Genomic DNA, 21,430 nt, shown 5'->3' with positions numbered 1-21,430 from the left:
CTGGAAAAGCAGTGCCCCTTCTGCATCTGTGTACTTAGAATTTAGTTTGGGATGGAACTTTAAAAACAGAGTTTGTTTTGAGAGCACATTAGAGAAATGATTGTTGTTGTTACTTTATTTTTTAAAAATTTGGCATTTTTAAATTACAAGCACTAGTGTCCTTAATCCTTTGGTTCCCTGAACTGTCCATTTCCTCAGGACCAGTGATGAGCAGGCTCTCTCTAGTCTAGCATTGCTGGTTTATTGTTATTCTTAGCAGCCTATACGTGCAGCGAGCTGAGTAAATCATACTCATCAATTCATTGTCAGTCCATGAACAGCTCTCTCCTACTTTATTTTTATTTTGCTCCTTCATCCCAGCGCTAACCCCTTATCCCCAAACCAGTGTCAACAGGCACATACTCTTCAGTGGGTTAGGTATATATCCCGGAGTATCTGTGATCTTCTAAAAATACTCAGGATTTTAAAATATATGTTTGCGTTTCAAATTTACATAAATTGCATTATTTCAGTTTTTAGCATAGTCTTTTCAATTGCCTGCCATAGATCACAAGCAAATTAGTCTGACACTATGACCTCTCCCCCTCACCCCACCCATCCACTTCCCTCCAAAGAATCATCACCTGTTGGGCAGCATAGTTGGCAGCCCTCAGCCTGCTTTGTGCCATTCAAGAGTGGCAAGCATGTCTAGACTCCCTGGAAATATTATCTTTCAGCTCTCTTTTGGCAAGTGTAAACTTTTTGCTGGATTATGTCAACAGATATACATGTTTCTCATCCCCATAGAAATAGATTGGTGCTAGTATTTCCTTCGGATTTCTCCAGGCAAGGAACATAAAGACTATCTCTTTGCTCATTAAAACTTTTGCTCATTAAAAATGTTTGATGGCTCTTGATTCTCAGGGGTGAGACTGGTGACATACATAGACTGTCAGCGGCTATTTTGGATTTTGTGCTTTCAGGCATGTCTTTGCTCTTGGATGAGCCCCTTGTGGTTTTCAAAGGAACTAGCAAGTCAATTATAAATAGAAGGCTGTGTCTGTGTGTCTGCATGCACTTACTCTGTGGGACGAGGCACCCACATTACAGTGGGCAGTGAACTATTTTTCCACTTCTTTGAAGAGGGAAGAAGAAAGATTAAGAATGCTTTTCTCTTTTTGAGATAACCCACATCTCTACACACACCCACACAAATCTGTGTAAATGAACTTGACATTTTCAAAGACCTTACCTTAAGGTCTCCTCTGGAAAGCACAGCCACCCGACCTGTTATTTTAAGAAAGAAGCATTTATCTCACAGACCCACTACTGAGGGTTCAGGGATTAGAAGGCAGCCTCTATGTGCCATAGACCTTTGGAGGGAGCTCTGAAAACGGAATTTCCTTATATGAGCAGTGCTTTGGCAAAAGAGGTCTCAGCTAACTAATCAGTGGCCTCTAGGACTTGGCTGTTTACATTTTCTCCTCTCTTTCCTTCCCCACTAGTAGAAACTGTGGGACCAGCAAGTCTAAACTAATCATACTGACAAGGGAAGAGAAAAGAGTAATGTGAAAATGAAACTGCAAATAAGTATTCTCAGAAAGAGACAGTTAAGTGGAGTGATTAGGTGCGCTTCCCTGATCATCCGTTTCTGCCTCTTTCCATTGCACCTTGAACTTCCCACGTGTGTGTTCTTCCAGTGGTCCCACCTGTCACCTTACTGTTCAAACATTATTTGGTTCTCTTTGACTCCTTGTGTCCTCACTCTTCATATTTGGCACCATTTTTTTTTTCTGCCAGCCAAAAATTCTTAAGCAGCTATTAATTCCCACTATAATCTATGTAAACTTTAGTGTAACCACTATTGAAAAAGTTAGTCTAGGTATCTAGCTGGAAATATTGGTACCATGGATTGTAATGATAGATTGTGCAGCCTTGCAAACTCTTATTATATTACAGGTTGAACATCCCGAATCTCAAAACCTGACATTTGAACTGCTCCAGAATCCAGACCTTTTTGAGCATTGACCCAATGCTCAATAGAATGCTCATTGAAGCATTTTGAATTTTGGATTTTTGGATTTGAGATGCTCAGCTGGGATAGATGCAACTATTCCCCAATCCAGAACATTTTTAAATTTGAAACGTTTCTGGTCCCAAACATTTTAAGTAAGGGATACTCAGTTTGTGGTATATTTCTGCATGTAGCTGCAAGAATGTCAGCATTCCTTGTTTTACTAGTTGATGGGGATTTGTACAGAGCTAGCAAGAATTGGTATTAATAGCTGCCATGTATTTAGGAGCGGTTTTTTTTTTTTTTTGAATAGAATAGAAGTGATAAACATTATGTTCCAGTAAAACATTTTATTTTGATGCAATACCTGGGATCTGAGAGCCAATCGAGATGAAGGTTATATGAACACCACAGGAGAGAGGCTCATTTTCAGAGGTCTGTGGACAGATGATAGCCGGTCTTTGCCCTAATATGATCTAAGAGGGTGCACAGCTTATATAAATGAATCGCTATGTTGAGAGGCAATTATTATTTGTTGGTTGGTTAGGTGACAAGATCACAGAATGTGGACCTCATGGTTGATGGTGATGCTTAACTTGACTTTCTGTTCAATAGAAGTGTTTGGAATGGTCATTCCCTCAATGAAGGCGAAACTCATACAGTAATTCTTTTTTTTTTTCCCTTCCTTTCTCTCCCTTGCAGATGAGAAGCCCAAGGTCAACCCCAAACTCTACATGTGTGTGTGTGAAGGTCTCTCCTGCGGTAATGAGGACCACTGTGAAGGCCAGCAGTGCTTTTCCTCACTGAGCATCAACGATGGCTTCCACGTCTACCAGAAAGGCTGCTTCCAGGTTTATGAGCAGGGAAAGATGACCTGTAAGACCCCGCCGTCCCCTGGCCAAGCCGTGGAGTGCTGCCAAGGGGACTGGTGTAACAGGAACATCACGGCCCAGCTGCCCACTAAAGGTTCCCGTAGACTTTTTTATTTCTAGATCAAGGGGTTTTGTTAGTGTTGTCCTGAGTCTGTGTGGGTTAAAGATCTTAGTAGCTATGATGCATTCCACCTACATTCTGAATCAGAGTCAAAGAGCTAAAAGGAAGGTAGCCCTGGGTGAAGAAGAGAAAGGACCAGCCTTTTGGCATCTAAAAGAAGGATGGGCCTTTTGGGGGAATGTAAGCAAGATGATGTCCATCTTGGGGACAGCTTGGCTGACCAGTTAGCTCTCTCTTGGTTGGTGTGACTCAGGTGAACAGCTCCCAGTACCTTTTTAGGTTACTGACCTCTAATGTCATTCATAATTTCTGAAACAATTCTGTTAGTAAATACTCATCTCTATGTCAAGTGTGTAGGGAGGAAAATGGAACGGACTGATGACTGAGTGGAATGCCTTTACTGTTTTATGAGGAAGGAGACAAAAGAAGGCTCACTGATCTGTTCTCCCGTATCTGATGCCCAATGACCCTATCACTGAAACTTGAAGCAGGATGAGATTTCACACAAACCCTGTAGTTTATGTGGAATCTTCTCTCTACCACCAGTACAGATTGCATATGCTAAGAAAACCAGTCCACCTCTGAAACTGTTTCCCTATTAAATGAGCCCTAAGTTGCAATCTTAAAGGCTCTGCAAACATTAATGTAGACTCATTCTAAGCCAAATTTATTCTCTTACCATATAGTACATTTTTAATAGGTTTAGTTATTTAATTTTGTACTCAGAAAAAAGAAAGAAACCAAAAAGTGGAGGAGAGGTAACAAGGAGCATCCAAAACTAGAAATGTCAGCCAGCAAGGAAGGAGGCAGAAGAACAAAAAAGCTGATGCAAGATCATGTTCTAGTAATTTTGAAGTTATGGTGATGACTTGAAGGCATATGGAAAAGGTTAAATACTGACAAGCAAATAGGACTGAATAATCAAAGAGGGTTTTAAAAGAGATCAAGTGTTTACATGGTTAAAACTAAAAGTTCTTGATGGAATAAAATTTACTGTTATATTTTGTGAGTTAAATTTTTATTAATTGGGTGAATAGACATGAACAAATGTCTGAATTCATACAAAAATTATACCCACAGTGTGAAGTTTCTCATCTGCAGATTACTCTGCTAGACCTTGAGTTTTAATAGAAGATTTTTTTTTTTTTTTTTTAGTTTAAGGACATTCTAATCTGATTAGGGTGGCCACAGTATTTATAGTTCCATGTTGCATTTTGTTAGTTTTACACTTTCTCATACGAATGACATATGCCATGGAGTATGATGTATGTCAAGCTGTTGATTAGTTGGTCTTGGAAAGTTAAATAAATATGTAAGGGAAGTTAGGCTTGTGATTGGATGGCTGAAGAGACCAGTAATATGGAAATGGGTAAGGCCTGTGTAGGGAAGAACAGGACCTGATGACATAATGTAATGAAGAGGTCTGAACCAAGGGAGTGAATCAGTGATGAATGTCTGAATAAGTGAGTAAACAATGAGAGGAATGAGTGGGTTCCTAGGCAGAAATTGTGATGTGAAAAAATGAATGAGAAATCAGTAGTAGACACCCAGGATATGTGAAAGACAGAGACCACAGATGGGTAATTTGGTTTTAGCTCAGGTAGCCCTTTCTCTTAAGGATAGTACAGTATCTGTAAGGGCTTGATGGTGAAACATACCGAATCCAAGTTAATAAGAGTAATGTCAAAGATTTGTACAGTACTTTATATTTTAAAAGCACTCTCACATTCATGCATTAATACAATTGATTCTCAGTGGAATTTTTTTCAAGTTCTAGTTGTGTCTAATTGAATGATGGTTAAAATGTCTGGGCCATTGGCCAGGTATTAGGAAGTGTTTTAGTTTTAATACTTCGTGAGTTGTGAGACTGTGTGGTCAGAATCAGGAGCCACTTGTTAGGATATTGGTTATGTTAATAATAAGTAAGCAGTGATCCTTACAAGCAATTCCCCTTTTCCCCCACAACTCCAGGAAAATCCTTCCCTGGAACACAGAATTTCCACTTGGAGGTCGGCCTCATTATTCTCTCTGTAGTGTTCGCAGTATGTCTTTTAGCCTGCCTGCTGGGAGTTGCTCTCCGAAAATTTAAAAGGCGCAACCAAGAACGCCTCAATCCCCGAGATGTGGAGTATGGTACCATTGAAGGGCTCATCACCACCAATGTTGGAGACAGCACTTTAGCAGTAAGTCATGACCCCACAGGGAATCCCAAGCGTAAGGAAGATGTCTGGAGACATGTTCTTATTTCGAGCATGAAACACTAACCAGTAATGAGTGACTGAACAGTGTACACACATGCTGTTGGTTACTTATGTCCTAAACAAGCACATGCTGGCACCTGTGTAGTCTTCCCATATCATAACAGCCATTTTAGACAGACATTTAAATAAGGGATGGGATTTATTTTAGTAGTGTTGGTAGTTAGTTACTTTTCTCTGAGGAGTAAAGCAAAAAAGAATGGTTGCCTACAATTTTGGAGGGTTGGAATTTGTGGTCTTCAGGTACTCTATTTTTAGCCATAAAAGTGCTCTTTGAAAAAGGCACCTTTTGCTTAATATTAAAAATTAATTTCCTTTCTAGATTATTTCAACACCCTATAATTTAAGGCTTAAAAACTTGACATCCAAAAAAAGCAGCTTTTAAATTTTGTATGCTCCTGTGGTGCCCCCTTGTGGAGTGCAGTCATTTGGTTAAACCGGTGTTGTCCAATAGAAGCATGTGCATCACCTATGTAATTTAAAATTTTCAAATAGCCACCTTAAAAACAAATGAAAAAACCCAAAAAGTTTCTTAAAAGTAGAATTAATTTTAACAGATATTCAACCAAATATATACCATTTTTGTCATTTCAATGTGTAATTAAAAAATTATTAATGTAAATTTTACATTCTTTCTGCTTTTGAAGTAAGTTTTCAAAATCTTGTGTGTATTTTACACCTATAGCATATATCAATTCACACCAACCACAGTTTCCTTGCTCATGGCAATGTGTGGCTAGTGACTTACTCATTGGACTGCACAGTGTTAGAAACCATTGTATTTATACATTAAAAAATTATTCTTTTGCGTATTTTTAAATGATAAAATCACATTAAAAAGTGACTGTCTCCTTTTATTTACCTTTTAAAATTGCTTACCAAGCGTTCATTTTAAAGACGCTTTGAACTTTAAGTGGGGAAAGGGTATCACTTGCTCTAAATAGAAGGTTATCATAAAGTGCAAAAGAAAAAATAATAGCATTCTATATGGATATTATGCTGAGTCTGATGCTTACTTTGAAAAAAATTGAGATTTGTGGGTGTTAAGAGAGTGCAAGAGACATGCCAATACCAATTCGAGACTCTCTCCTTGTCACAATCTGATGAATTGAAAGGCAATCAAAGTAATAACTTTCTAATGTGATTCAGTGTTACTTAATGCCATTGCCCATGCGTATTTAAAATCATTTTGCAATAAGTCTTGTTCTGCTAGACAACAAGCTTCAAAGTGTCTGACAGTTCGGCAGTTACACTTGCCCTGCAGCTCCCCTTATACTGGAGAAGACTTTCCCTCACCATTGGCCATCTGGGTAGCACAGATGCTATACCTGGACAATTGCAGGACCCACCTTTGGTAGGTTGTCACAAACATTTGGTAGTGCCTGATATGGGCTGGGAAACATCCCATTCTACCACCTGCCCCATCACTGGGCCACTTTTTGGTATGTAAAAGGGGGAAGTAACCTTCTGTAGCTTCCATTTACCTACTGTTTAAACTGTGGCACAGTGGAACTGGGGAAAGAGAATGCAGTATAAGGACATTTCATTTCAAAAAGTAGAGAAATACAATTTTTTTTGTTAGCTATATACTTAGAAGTCTATTTCAAGCTTTAAGGGAAATTAAATGAGTTTATTGAGTTAGTAGCAAGAAGATGTGAGGATGAATCCTGACAAAGCTTTAGCAAAGCAAGATTCTAAAATAGGTTAGTTAGAACTTCATTCCTCAGAGCTGCTAACATAACTAATTACCAAGGGCAATAATAGGAATATCTGGTATAAATTACTGTTTAAATAGCTTTTAGAATTTTGAGAGAGGAATGGAGCATATGCCAAAATAGTCCTTTAAACTCAACCATGTCATGTGACAGTGTATCACGATATCATAACACAGTAAAGAACACTATTGCAAACAAGTTGTGATTATTGGTCTACATACTTGCTCATTTAAGCAATATGCTCATTTGCATGTTTCAACAAAGCATACCTTTACTAAGCTGCACATCTGCATTGAAAAACGAGCCTTGGCCATGCATGGTGACTCACGCCTGTAGTTCCAGCACTTTGGGAGGCCAAGGGGGAAGATCACTTGAGACCAGGGGTTCGAGACCAGCCTGGGCAATATAGTGAGACTCTGTCTTGAATTAAAGAAAAGAAAAGAACAAAAAGAAGGCTTGGCATCTGAGAGTTGAGATATATGTTCGTTAGTCTTGGATTGATTATTTATTTTTCCTTCCTTAGGTCTATGAACAGGGTTTAGAAGCAGGATCATACATTATGAAAAAAATAACACATTAGTTTAATTTTCAGAATTATTCTTCTCAAAAAAGAATGAATGAATAAGGAGAAAAAAGAACCGCAAGGGAGAAAATGGTTAGGGAGATATGAAACTCTGCTTCATCTACACTCATTTTCTTGTTGATTATCCCTTTTGTGGTTTTTAAGGGTTCTAAATTTCTTCCGTTGGATGTTCAGCTTTTGGTAATTTTGCCGATCAACACTACTTCACAGTGGTGCTCAGAGGAAGTGAAAGAAGATGAAATTCATACAAATCAATGTATTGCTTTAGTAGGCCAGCCAAAATGTTTGGGAAAGGATGAGCTTTGGGAAATATTAACTCAATATTACTGCAACCCTACCTTTATCACCCATCGGCACAATATTGTTTATTACAAATAACCTGTGCCTGATACCTGCTTCTTGGCTTATGTTGAGAGTAAGAAGGAAAACTTTATCAATGAACTAACTGGGAATCTTTTTGCCAACACCTTCATTTGTAGACATTAACTTGGGGCACTGGTTTTATGTTTTCAATGAAAGCTTTATTTGTTTTCTTCTCTGATTTGTGAGTGATTCACATTAAGAAATGACAAGTAAGTGTTAATATAGTTTTGCTCCTCACCTACCTAAAAGGAAACCTCCAACCAGGCAGCCCATTGCTGCCTGAGCTTACCAATTTAATGATCCACATGGTCATTGGAGTCTTTTCGTTACAAATCACATTAGAGTTGTTTGTTCCTTATTCCTAGTTTGTTTGTTCCTAATTAGAGTTCCTTAGTTGGTATGGCAACTAAAGTGAATCATTTGACAGATACTTAGTGAGAATAGCAGAATATGGTAAATTATACCCAGTTCTTGAAGTTGAAGGGACGTCCCCCCCTCTTTCTCTTCCACCTGCTATACTCTCTACTGCTTCTCTTGTGCTCATCTCTGCTTCTTGGGCTTTCTGATTTACACCTTCAACTTTGTCTGCTCAGCTTCTTTCTTTATATATTTTATTTGGAAACTCTGCATATAAGAAAGGACTACTTATCCTTTGGGAAAACCTATCATACATTAGGTGAAGTGCTAGCTTCTAGTATTCCGAAGAAATAAAACCAGTCCTGGCCTGGTGCGGTGGCTCATGCCTTTAATCCCAGCACTTTGGGAGGCCAAGGCAGGCAGATCACCTGAGGTCAGGAGTTCAAGACCAGCCTGACCAACATGGAGTAATGCCGTCTCTACTAAAAATACAAAATTAGCCGGACGTTGTGGCACATGCCTGTAATCCCAGGTACTCGGGAGGCTGAGGCAGGAGAATAACTTGAACCTGGGAGGCAGAGATTGCAGTGAGCTGAGATCGTACCTTTGCACTCTAGCCTGGGCAACAAGAGTGAAACTCCGTCTCAGAAAAAAAAAAAAAAAAGAAATAAAACCAGTCCTTCTTCCTTCTTCCAGAGGAGCTTTACATGCACACTAACAGGCCATGTGTCCCGGATTGCTGCCCTTCATGTGAGTTACAATGTCATGCATGCTAATGTTCCAAAGTGGGAGCTATATTGGTCAATTGTTTCTTTTCCCCCTTGTCTTAAACCACAGGATTTATTGGATCATTCGTGTACATCAGGAAGTGGCTCTGGTCTTCCTTTTCTGGTACAAAGAACAGTGGCTCGCCAGATTACACTGTTGGAGTGTGTTGGTAATTCTTTTTTTTTCCTTTCTTTGTGGGTAATATGCAGTGTGAGTTGTGGTTTTGAAGTAAAAGATGGAACTTGGAAAATCTGCTTTTTGTTACCAGTTTTTTCCTTATTAAACTTATGAGATGTGGTCTCTATTCTGTATGACTCATGTTGGAGCACCTGAACTTGTTTAAGCTCTTATCAAAGGAGTCCATCACCAATGAGTACACAGAACACCTCGTCAAAAGCTTTCAATTGTAAGTGGACCCTTTGGGATGGTGAGAGAATGCCTAAGAAATGAATTGATACGGTTGCTCCTTACCATAGGTATTGGATAATCTGAAGTAAGCTGGCTTTTGGACAATAAACTTGTTTATTGAAATTCTTTAATTCCTCTCATTCTTTTCTTCTTTTTGATGGGAATAATTAACGAAAATAATTAATGAAACCAATTCTAGCAAAGGGATCTTTATAACTCCTTTATTTAAATATGAGCTATATACATTTCTCCATGACCTCTCACATTTTCCCCATACATGAACATATTTGTATGTGGACATAATCATGTTGTACATATAATTTATGTCCCTTTTTTCAGTTTTAAGCTCATGAACATTTCATGTGTTTGTACACATCACAAATACTTTTGAAGATTATGTAGCAGTCCATGAAATGACAGTGTCACTATAACTATACTGCTTGAAAAAGATTTTGCACACATTACTTCTTTCTTTTGAGTTCTCAGAAAAAAATTCCCAGGAATTGGGGGTTCCTGGGTCAAAATTTGTAAATTTTTTTAATAGCTTGTTTTATATGCTGCTGATTGGCTCTCTAGGAAGATGGTACAAAGTACCAATTTCCTGATTTTTGTTAGCTTTGCTTTTATGTGGCAGGTATTTGCAAGTTCCATAATCATTTCCCTAACTTTCTCTTTTAGACGGCTTGCAGGGATGGCTGCCGTAGCAATCATGGGTTGGCAACATCTCCACACCCTCTTCCTAGTGCTCATGGTTTCCGAGGGCTGGATTTGGCAGTTCCTGCCATTGCATCTTTTGCTTTTGGGAGGTGACCTCTAAGCTGCCCCCATCACTTGGCTGCTGTTCTCCAGATTTTCTTCTTGTTTTCTTGGAAAGAGGGACACCCCCAATCTGAGTAGTAGAAAGGGGGAAGGGCAGAGGTAGGAAGAGCAGTGGCTACCACCCTAAGGCACAGGAGTAACCAGAGGAGCTTATTTGTCCTTTCTCTAGGTCTATAGCTATTGTCACTGTTTCCCACTTCTTGCTTCTCCTCCACGGCAGATTGTGAGCAGAGAAAATAAAGATGGAAAAGCCCCAAATGAGCTCATTAATTTCAACCAGAGTTGTCCTCTTGTACAACTAGTATCTTACTTGATTATGAACAAAATTATCTGGATAGTGGTGGGAAGACATTGAGGGGGTACATTTCCCTGCCTCATCTCCCCTGTCTACTATTCCATGCAAGCTATCGCAAGATTAGTCTTCAGAGATTGGCTCCAGAGTCCAAATGGCAAAAGAGTAATGCACCTTTAAAATATGTAGTTTCTGGTTCTATGGATACTCCTCAGCATTTTTTTTAAAACAGTATAAATATCATTGTTGCGTTCTCTTGGGTTAGCAGTAAAGACTTTAATAAAAGCAGTGCCTTCATTAGCTTGTAGTTAGTGTGTTCATGCGGTACAGCTTTTAGTAAAAATATACGTGATGAACTGCATGGATGGTGTATTATTTTTGGTTCAAAAACATGGGAAGTTGGGGTAGGGGAGTCATTTCTGGATGATGATCAGTGAAACTACAACTTTCAGGTGCCTTAAGGGAGGCTTTTTGTGGGGCTCCATGGCCAGGGTTTTGGGGCAGCTCTGCTTTTGTTTTAGGGGCTTCTGCATAATGATGAGTTTGCAAAAAGCATTTAACAACTTAAAAGCATGTGAAAACCATTGAAAAATATTTCTGTTTTAATTTACCTACCTCGACATTCATCTCCTGTTTTCTTTAAAACGTCAACCAAAAAAAGGATGTGAGGTAATTTTATGTCCACAATTCCCTGGGATATTTTGCTGTCATCCCTAATGTCAGAATGAGGACAAAGGGAAAATAAGGATACAAAATAGAACCAAAGATAGGAAAAGGTTAGCATATCGTTTTCTGGCAGCCAGTATTGGTAGTATCTTAGCACTAGCCCTCATCTTGAGCTGTAAATGCTGGGCAAATTGCTATGACTTTATTAAAAGGAATCCTGTACTAAATTATATTTGTGTGACCCAACAGTGTTCCACAGTGAGCACTTGTTAGCCACATTCAACATCCTTTTGGGTTAGTTGTTGGTATTTAATAGGGACATTATTTTCTTGTCAGGTAATCTAGATTTAGTGGTTGTGATTATGATTCAGGTGTGTCTCCTGGACAGACCTGCTTCTCTCTCCATGTTTGGGTTTTCAGTGGCTTAGTGTTCTAGCAAATAACTGTATTCCTGTATATGCAGGTGGTGCTGCAGCTGCTTATTAGAAGCTGTGTGATTCCAGCAGCCACTTGCCTGGGTAGAAAGCCCCACTGCCCTCCAAGTTATATCTCTTGCCTTGTTATCTAGGCTGATTATACCCCTTGCTGATCCTCATAGTCTTGTGGTAATTACCTCCTCCTCCAACCTCCCTGATCACCCCTACCTATAATTAAAGAGAAGAATGGAAGAGGGAGCATGTAGCTGACAAGCTGACAAGTGTGTTGCTGCTGCAAGAGGGGGCTGTGCACCAAACAGATTAGATCATAAGTAGAGTTGCCACGTTTTCCAAAATGTATTCTCCAAGTAGCCTTTTCAGTGTAGCCCATTTGTAGCATCACAGGAGCTGTCTGACAAACAAATACCCATGACCAGTATCAGAAGAAGTCAGAACTGTTCTGGGATTATGTATTTAAGACTTTGCAAATCCTCTTTTTTGAAATACATCTTCCGCCAAGAAATCTTTATGGATGGCAGTGGCTGCTTGTCGATCTCCTACACAGCATTGTGTTTTGGTTTGTTTTTGTTTTTTAATCCTTCGAACACACATTTTAAACTTAATTGTTCTCCTTTGTGGAAAAAATGCATATCTAAATTCACCAATTTGGACAGTGCCTATGTTGATCCTGTGTGAAGGGAAGGAACCAAGGAAGGAATTCAGTTTACTGATGTGTACTTTTTTGGCTTTCAGAACACAATTGAAATTTAATAGTCTGTACCATTTCGTAAGTTTTACTTTCAAGTGTTTTAAAAGTCATATGCATTTTATACCTTTCAACAGAGGAGTTTAAATGTAAACTGAGTAATTAGCAGCTAATTATACAATGCAGATACAGAAGGCAGTTTGTTATCACAATATGGTAGATGGGAGGGGCAGCTTCCACCTTATTTTTGTATGTCTTTATAGGCCAAAAAAAAAAAACCCTAAAAAGTAAAGGTTGTGATATTTATATTCCCAAGCTGAGTTTCTCCAGTAAGCAATGGGAGGGATTAAGAGTTGCAGGCACTAAATTAATTGGCTTATTCTTAATGATGGGCTGGCCACCTCCAAAATGCCTACTGTTCTGTGTCACCTATGTTTTGTTTTCCATAGGGAAAGGCAGGTATGGTGAGGTGTGGAGGGGCAGCTGGCAAGGGGAGAATGTTGCCGTGAAGATATTCTCCTCCCGAGATGAGAAGTCATGGTTCAGGGAAACGGAATTGTACAACACTGTGATGCTGAGGCATGAAAATATCTTAGGTAAGTACAAGGATAACCCCCTCGTTAATTGTATCTAGGGAGAAATAATTGTCCGCCTTTGCTCTCTCTGTTTTGGTGAATGTGAATTTGAGAGTGTCTCCTAAAAAGCAATATAGGGATCCTTAGCATTTATATGCTATTTAATTTTCTCAAACACCAATTTCTTATTTAAATCTGCAAATAAGTTTAAGACTCTCTGGATGATGAAAAGGAAATCCACTAGTGCTAATTCTTATTCCTACATCTGCAGATTGTTATTTAAATAACAAAAATTTGCCCCATATTGTTCACTTCAAGGCTCATTGGTTGTTCTACTTACCCCACCCTTTTTGAATATTTATTACTTGAATCAAACTAAGAAAGATCTTTGGACTATTTCCTAGAGATTCACAGCTCCCAGGGATATCGTAATTAAATGCACATTCCCTCAAACTAGGCATCATTTTTAAAACCCAGATTTGCAGAGGGATTCAGGATACATTTTAATTTAGAAACTAAAGCTTAGCAACATTTGTGAAATATGTAAAGTGCCCGTTGAAATACTGCTATGGCAGTATAAAGGGTGAGCACACTCCTTAGGCCCATTGACTTCTATATTTTTGAAAAGTTTCTCCAAATGTGTTTATACTGATACATGTATGGTGAATGCTGCCTGGAATGCTTCTTCAATAGTGGATATAAAGTTTATATAGAATTTAACTCTGTATAGAATAGTGTTGGCCACCTTATGGCTATTGGATTAGGTCTGGCTCATAGGAAGGCCATTGCCAAAATTTATTTCTATTTTAGCACTGCCAATTTAGTATTTAAATGAGTCAAGTTGTCTGCAAATAATGATTTGACAGTTGTCCAAAGCTTCAAAGCTTTGCTTCCGTGGTGTGGTGGTGATGTTCCATCTCAAAATTGTTTCAGTTTCTGTAGTTGATTTCTCACTTTTGCTTACCCATCGGGTCCTAGTCATCACTTAATCCTCCTCACCTCAGCTGTCAGCTTTCCCTTTCCAATTCATCTCTCCACTTGGAGTTGTCTTCCATTGGGGAGCAGAGATAATTCTGTTCAGTGTCTTTGGTGGCTCCCACATTTCCTGCAACACTTGTGACTGGTATTCAAGACTCCCTGGTTTGGGGCTCCAAGGAATCACTTAACCATCCTTTACAAGTATACCCCATTCTGTTACTACGAATACTGACCGTTCTTTGAGCTCGCCGCAAACATTTAGGTCTCATTGTCCTTCCTCAGGTCGCTCTTGATCACTCACTATCCCTTTCACATCCTCCAACCATTCCTTCCTCCGTCAAAACCTCTTGGCCCCCTTTAGTTTTGCCCTGTGGAATTAATTGTGCTTTTCTGCATTCCCTCACTTTGTACCTCTGTTCTAACTCTTACCACACACTGCCTTGTGTTGCCGTTAAATGTCTGTAACAAGAATAGCAACAGTCGTGACAACAAACATGTAATGGATCATTACTACGTGGTAACCACGGGTGCATTATGTGCATTTTGTTATGAATCTTCACCATGACCATAAGAGAGTAGATACTCTCATTTTCCCAGTTTTAAATGTTGAGGTAACCAGTATATAGAGAGAGGTGAAATAGTGGAGGTGGGAATTACACCAGGCAGCCTAACTCTTAACCACAGTTTTGTACTCAAAACACAAACATTCCATAAAAGTAATCTAGAATCATGAAGCAAACGAAGTTATATAATTCATGCTTAAGAGATAAACAGTTAAAAAAAAAACCTGATTATTTAAAAGTATTTTTTTCCTGATGGTCTAGAGCATAATTAATGGGACAGATAAAATTCTTCCCTAAGACCTAAGGGGCTTACTGAAGGTGAGATAATACAAATGTATTTGTTTATTATTTATTTATTTAATCAGAAGCTCCTTTTTCTTGGGGGAGGAAATCAGTAGAGGCTACACAGATATATAACAGTAATTTAATTTCTTTTGAGTGGTGCTGTTAGAGTTGGGGGTATTTTTTAAGAAAATCATTAAAGATTAGTATTATTTGGTTCATAAACTGTTAAAGCAGAAACATTTTCTTTATTAAGAATAACTAATGTCCAAGAACACATTTTGATGCATATTTTGGCCAGCTAAGGGCTCCAAGAGAAGCAGCTTCAAGGGGAAAAAGCAGATTGGGGAGTAGGCAAGGAGTGGGAGACTCAGGGCTGGCCATGGGAATAGGCTTAGAGGAAGGGAGAGAAAGAAGTAGAGGGTGAAGGTGCTAAAATATTATTCAGTTTGCTTTGCATATGTCCCTCAGGCGAAAATGTGAAATTATTTTTTCTCTGAGTAGAAATCATTTGTTTGGGGACAGTATGGCGTAGTCAGTAAGAGTCTGGGTTCTAGAATCAGACCTACAGGAATCTAATATCAATGATGTGATCTACTTACTTCGTGTGGTTTTTGGAGGATTGCATATAAAATTCCAGGCACATAGTACTCAATAATTATTAACTGCTTCTGTTGTGGTTGCTGATGATGAAGATGATGATGATCAAATAGGCGACCTTTCTTGGCTCACAGAACCTTCCTATACAAGGTATCAGGACAGCTAGCACCAAATTCAGAGTTGATAGCAACTTAAATAGCTATGTGATCCTTGGCATCTCCCAGCAGCAACTTTATTATCTGTAAAATGAGCATAATGATGTCTTTCTTACCAGCTTGTTGAGAAAAATCTCATGAGAAAATATATGTGAAAGTGACATAAATTTTATATAAAGTACTATGCAAGTATAAAGCATTTTAATGTATTTTCTCTTACATTTTCATAAGTCATTTAATTCTTCCTCAAGCCATATCCGTCTTAAATTTTTTTTTTTCTCACTTCTTTTTAAGTCCCAAACTTCACTGTCTACCAGCGTGGTTCATATATGTGAGAATAATCCTAGAAAGGCACCTCTGTAGCAGAAAAGGCAAGCACACGTCACAATTTATTTCATAAGTTAGAAAGTGCCCCTAACTTCCAGACAGTCTTCTGCATGCTCAAAAGTTCCCTCCAGATGTCTAGAAAAATCTTTTCCGGGCTGATAGCGATGGCTCACGCCTGTAATCCCAGCACTTTGAGAGGCCAAGGCGGGTGGATCACCTGAAGGTCAAGAGTTTGAGACCAGCCTGGCCAAAATGGGGAAACCTCATCTCTACTTAAAATATAAAAAATTAGCCAGGTGTGGTGGCGGGCCTCTGTAATCCCAGCTACTCAGAAGGCTGAGGCAGGAGGATCGCTTGAACCCAGGAGGCGGAGGTTACAGTGAGCCAAGATCACGCCATTGCACTCCAGCCTGGGCAACAAGAGTGAAACTTTGTCTCAAAAGAAAAAGAAAAATCTCCTCCAACCTCTTCATCCACATTTGTCAGTCTCTCAGTTTACTTCAAGACCAGTTGAGTTGCTACTTCCTAATGGAAGCCTATTGTAACATCTAGTCTGAATTACTATAATTTCCTGCTCTGGGCTCACGTTGCCTTTTGAAGATATATATTATAGTACTTTTCACATTTTATTGTAATGTTTTCGTTTTTACACCTGTCTTCGGCCAACAAACACTATCATCTTGGTTTTTCTGTGTGTGACTGACAGAGAGCATCATAAATGCTCATTATATTTGGTTGGTTTCTTTTTTTATTTTGTGAATCAGTCAATCGTTTAATGTAAACTCACCCCCTTTATTTTACATCTGAGCAGACATAGTCTAGGGAGCCTAATTGAGTTGCCCAGTATTACACAAGTAAATCACAGGCTGAGTCAGGACTAGAATACCATACTCAGGTTTTAGGTTTGGTGTTCTTTTAGGATGGTTGATGAATGGCCTGTTCCTAAAATATCAACATGCTGAAGGGCTTGGCCCTATCATTATGGGTGAGCACAAAGATATTATTGCTATCTGAATCTTAAGGAACATAAAATATTCTTTAAAATATTGCTTATAATGAAATGAATATGAAATTTTCCTATTAGCAGTGCCCTTTTAAGGAATAAATGCTATTATTTTTCTCTGTTGATGCTTCTGTAAACCTCCTCTTAGGGCAATTGGTCAGTTTAATTACTTTTTGTTACAGATGACATTTACTGTGTAGGTTGCTGTTTCTAAATACTTAAAGTTATAATGTGGAATTCTCATGTGTATTAATTTTGTTCTTGGTCTCTTCAGGTTTCATTGCTTCAGATATGACATCAAGACACTCCAGTACCCAGCTGTGGTTAATTACACATTATCACGAAATGGGATCGTTGTACGACTATCTTCAGCTTACTACTCTGGATACAGTTAGCTGCCTTCGAATAGTGCTGTCCATAGCTAGTGGTCTTGCACATTTGCACATAGAGATATTTGGTACCCAAGGGAAACCAGCCATTGCCCATCGAGATTTAAAGAGCAAAAATATTCTGGTTAAGAAGAATGGACAGTGTTGCATAGCAGATTTAGGTAAATTTCTAAAAATATTTTTTTCATTACCAGTTTTACTTTTGTTTCCATGTTTAGCTGAGTTGCATCTCTCCCCCACAACATGTTATGCAAAATTTCAAACATGCAGAAAAGTTGAACATTTACAATGAACACCTTTATACCCACCACATAGATTCTCACATTAACATTTTACTATCCTTAAGCATTATTACGTATTTATTAATCTATTCATCTCCCCATCCATCAGTCCAACTCAACCTTTGATAGAATTCAAAGTAAATTGCAGACAAAGGAATTCTTTCTTCTGATGATTTCAGTGTGTACACTAGTAGATCGTTGACAAGAATGCATTATTTGCTTTTTCTTTTTTCAGGTAAAATTTATATACTGTGAGATACACAAATTTTAAATACTGTCTGAGAGTTTTGACAAATGTTGTAAAACCCAAATCCCTGTTGAGATACAGAGTTTCCCATTACTCGTGACAGTTACCTCACTCTCATTTAGTCAGTCCCGGCCACACCCCACCTCAGAAGTAACCAGTACTTTTGAATTCTGATTTCACAAACCTTCACATAAAGTAGGTGCACAATAAATACTCTCTAGAATTAGTTTGTCTTAAAAGTGGTCTCTAAAATCATTCTGTAACCCAGGCAAAAGAATCAAGTTAAGAAATAGGAAAATAATCCCCAATGGATTCACTCTTTTCCCTGTTAGGATAGCTCATTCTTATGGTGTTAGAGTAGTACTCAATGTAGTTTTAATTGCGTTATAAATAAGAGTATTTTCATGTATAGTGGCATTTTATATAAAACCATGTTCTTCCTGGATTCCTGGAATATTGACTGAATAATTGTACTAATGAGAACTGAATTGTAATAACTATATTCAATTCAGTGAACTATTCAGGGCCCTCTACTTGATTAAACATGGTTTATATGATATTCATATTATTGCAATTATTGTTAGACTGATAAAGGTTCAGACAAAAATAGCTTTAATTATGTAAATAACAATGTTTATTTTTGTTTGTTTTTAAACAAAAGGGATTTGACATGTTAGGAAAATTTACTTCCTTTGAATCCTTTTAAAGTCTTTGCTTTTACATTGAGAAATTACAATGTTTCCCAAGCAGGAGAAGAAAGATTTTAGGATAAGCATTGAAAGAGCATGGTCCTAAAGTTTTTTGCAGGCATTTTTAGTTGTGGTGTAGAGGACTTTTATGGCTTATTCCATGGCTCTTAGAGCCAGGGTGATTTGGGTTTAAATTCTGGCTTTCTTAATTACTAACCCTGTATATTTGTGCAAGTCTATTTATCTATTTACCTGGCCCGAGTACTGACACTGCTTTCACTCAGGGAGACAGGGACAGTGAGGGTGAAGGCGGGTGGGGTTGGGAGTTAGCCAAGAGGAACTCCAGGGTTTGACACTGTGCCCTGTACTTCACTTGAAAGGTTAGGAGTTCAAGACGAGCCTGGCGAACATAGTGAAACCCCGTCTCTACTAAAAATACAAAAAAAAAGAAAAAAAAAGTAGTCGAGCGTGGTGGCGCGTGCCTGGAATCCCAGCTACTGGGGAGACTGAGGCAGGAGAATTACTTGAACCCAGGAGACAGAGGTTGCAGTGAGCTGAAGTCGTGCCATTGCACTCCAGCATGGGCGACAGAGCTAGACTACGTCTAAAGAAAAAAGAAAAGAAAAAAAAAAACCAATGTGATTGTATATTACTCATATAACTAAAAAATAAGCCCACGTCACAGGATTCTGGTAAGGCCCAGAAATATTATAAATGTCTGGTAAATAATAAGGATTCAAGTTGGAGCTTCTGTTATAATCCAGTGGTCTGTGGAGGGTGGACAAATCGAGGTGGCTCTTGGTTTTGGTTTATGGGACTTGGTAGGGAAGGAGTTGAGGGGAACTTTGCAGTAAGTCCAGCTAATTAATTCTTCAACTACATTTCTTTTGGCTTGTCCTTCCAATTAGATATATGGGTTTGTATAAAAATCTGTTAAGGAGTTATTATTCAGGATATGGTAAACAATGCGGTATAGGAAACAACTCTTATAAGACTATGATTTGTATATAACTTTTCAGTGTATACCTAGCAATTAAGGATCGCATATTAGAAATAGTGTTCTATGATTAATCCTGCAAAAAAGTCAGTATTCTATTGATTAATTGGTTGAGAGAGGATCTTATTCTGTTGCCCAGGCTGATCATAGGTCACTGCAGCCTCGATCTACTGGGTTTAAGCGATCTTCCTGCCTCAGCATTCCAAAATAGCTGGGACTCCAGATGTGCACCACAACACCTCGCTAAGTACTTTCTGTTCTTAGTAGAAATGAGGTCTCACTATGTTGCTCCAGCTGATCTTGAACACCTAAGCTCAAGTGACAATCCCGTCTTGGCCTCCCAAAATGTTGAGATTACAGATGTGAGCCACTGTGCCTCGCCTATTTTTCTAACTTTTTATTATTAAAAAATTCAAATGTTATAATGATCACTTAAATCCCAAACACCTAGATTCAAAAATTGTTAAAACTTTGCCATGTTTGCTTTATCAATCTGTGGCTGTGTGTATATTTTTGCCAGTCCATTTGAAAATAAAGTGTTACAGGCATCACAACACTTTACCCCTCAATACTTCAAAATCATCCCTATTTTTATGCTATCCCAAACTTGCAAAATACTTAAAAATGCATCTTCTTCATAATCAGTTTATCATATCTACAAATTATTGATAACTCTCTAGTATCATTTTATATTCATTTTCAGATATTTTCAGTTTTTTCAAAGAAGAACTCAGCCAAAGTTTACAAATTGCATCTGGTTGTTTTGTCATCTTTAGTGTAAAAATCACTTATTAGTAAGAAGAAATTACTTGTAAAATTTAGCAGCTTAAAACAACACAGATTTGTTATCTCACACAGTCCCTTCAGGGTCAGGAATCTTGGAATGACTTAGCAGTGTGGTTCTGGCTCAGGGTCTTATGGAGGTTGCAGTCATCTGAATGCTCAACCGGAGCTGGAGGTTCCAACTCCATGATGACACACTTACAGCCATGGTTGGCAGCAGGTCTCAGTTCCTTGCAGGGGGACCTCTCCACAGGGCTGCTTGAGTGGCTTCATAACATGGTGCATGGTGAGCTGAGAGGGACAAACAGGAAGCCTTTTATAATTTTATAATGTCTTTTATATTCTAATTGTGAAGATACGCACTGTCACTTCTGCCAGATTCTATTCAATAGTCCAACATACACTCAAAGAATGGGGAATTATGCCTCACCTGGAGATCCTAGCTGTGGTGGCTTTAAAATATGTCCACAAGGTCTTTGAAGCTTCTCCCATCTTCCGAATATCTCCATGTTCTATTTAACCTGCACCTTTTAAATATTCTGATATTTTGACTGTTTGGTTCTGGAAATGGTGGAGGGGCATACAGTAGTCCCCTCTTTTCCATGGGAAATACCTTCCAATACTCCCAGTGGATTCCTGAAACCCAGGATAGTACCAGATTCTATATATACTATGTTTTTTCCTGTTACATACCTACTATAGTTTAATTTATAAATTAGGTACAGTAAAAGATGAACAACAATAACATAATAAAATGGAACAATGATAGCAGTATGCCATAATACAATTTATGTGAATATGGTCTCTCCCAACATCTTAATCGTACTGCACTCACCTATTTTTGGACTGTAGTTGACTGTGGGTAACTGAAGGATAAGGCGGGAACTATTGCATAGGATTTGGGAAATGTTCACAGTGTCCACAGAATCTTGGGGTTGATTATAAAAATAGGTGAAAGAGGAACACTGTCTATTTTAGTCTAATGCAATTGCCAGTGTCTTTGCTAATTATTAAGGATGAGATAAGGTGTGCTAGCTCCCTGATGTTATATGAAATTGTCATCCCGCACATTCAAAGCCGTGGAGTGGAAGGTGAAGCATTCTCTGTAGTCGGCTTGAGAGATCACCAAGGGATATTTGCATTGCAGTGGTTTACAGGGACTGCTTGCTCCAGTTTGGCACTTTTCATTACAACAAATGTTATAGGAATCATTTTCAGTCAGTC

At 38.5% G+C, this 21,430-nt stretch overlaps 1 protein-coding gene across 7 annotated transcripts in view; it reads left to right on the top strand.

Annotated features, from left to right (window-relative positions):
• The window catches only part of ACVR1 (activin A receptor type 1), a 140,979-nt gene that overhangs the window by 92,626 nt on the left and 26,923 nt on the right, over nucleotides 1-21,430 (top strand). For all 7 annotated transcript variants that reach the window (XM_025405320.1, XM_025405326.1, XM_025405323.1 and 4 more), the window contains 5 exons: nucleotides 2,696-2,959; nucleotides 4,958-5,169; nucleotides 9,100-9,199; nucleotides 12,787-12,933; nucleotides 17,095-17,370. In XM_025405320.1, coding sequence (XP_025261105.1) covers nucleotides 2,696-2,959; nucleotides 4,958-5,169; nucleotides 9,100-9,199; nucleotides 12,787-12,933; nucleotides 17,095-17,370 — 999 coding nt within the window. The remainder of the gene's footprint in view (nucleotides 1-2,695; nucleotides 2,960-4,957; nucleotides 5,170-9,099; nucleotides 9,200-12,786; nucleotides 12,934-17,094; nucleotides 17,371-21,430) is intronic.

This window comes from Theropithecus gelada, chromosome 12, assembly GCF_003255815.1.
Source record: "Theropithecus gelada isolate Dixy chromosome 12, Tgel_1.0, whole genome shotgun sequence".
Taxonomy (NCBI): Eukaryota; Metazoa; Chordata; class Mammalia; order Primates; family Cercopithecidae; genus Theropithecus; species Theropithecus gelada.
The sequence above is the reverse complement of the archived record's forward strand: the minus strand, read 5'-3'. Positions and strand labels throughout refer to the sequence as shown.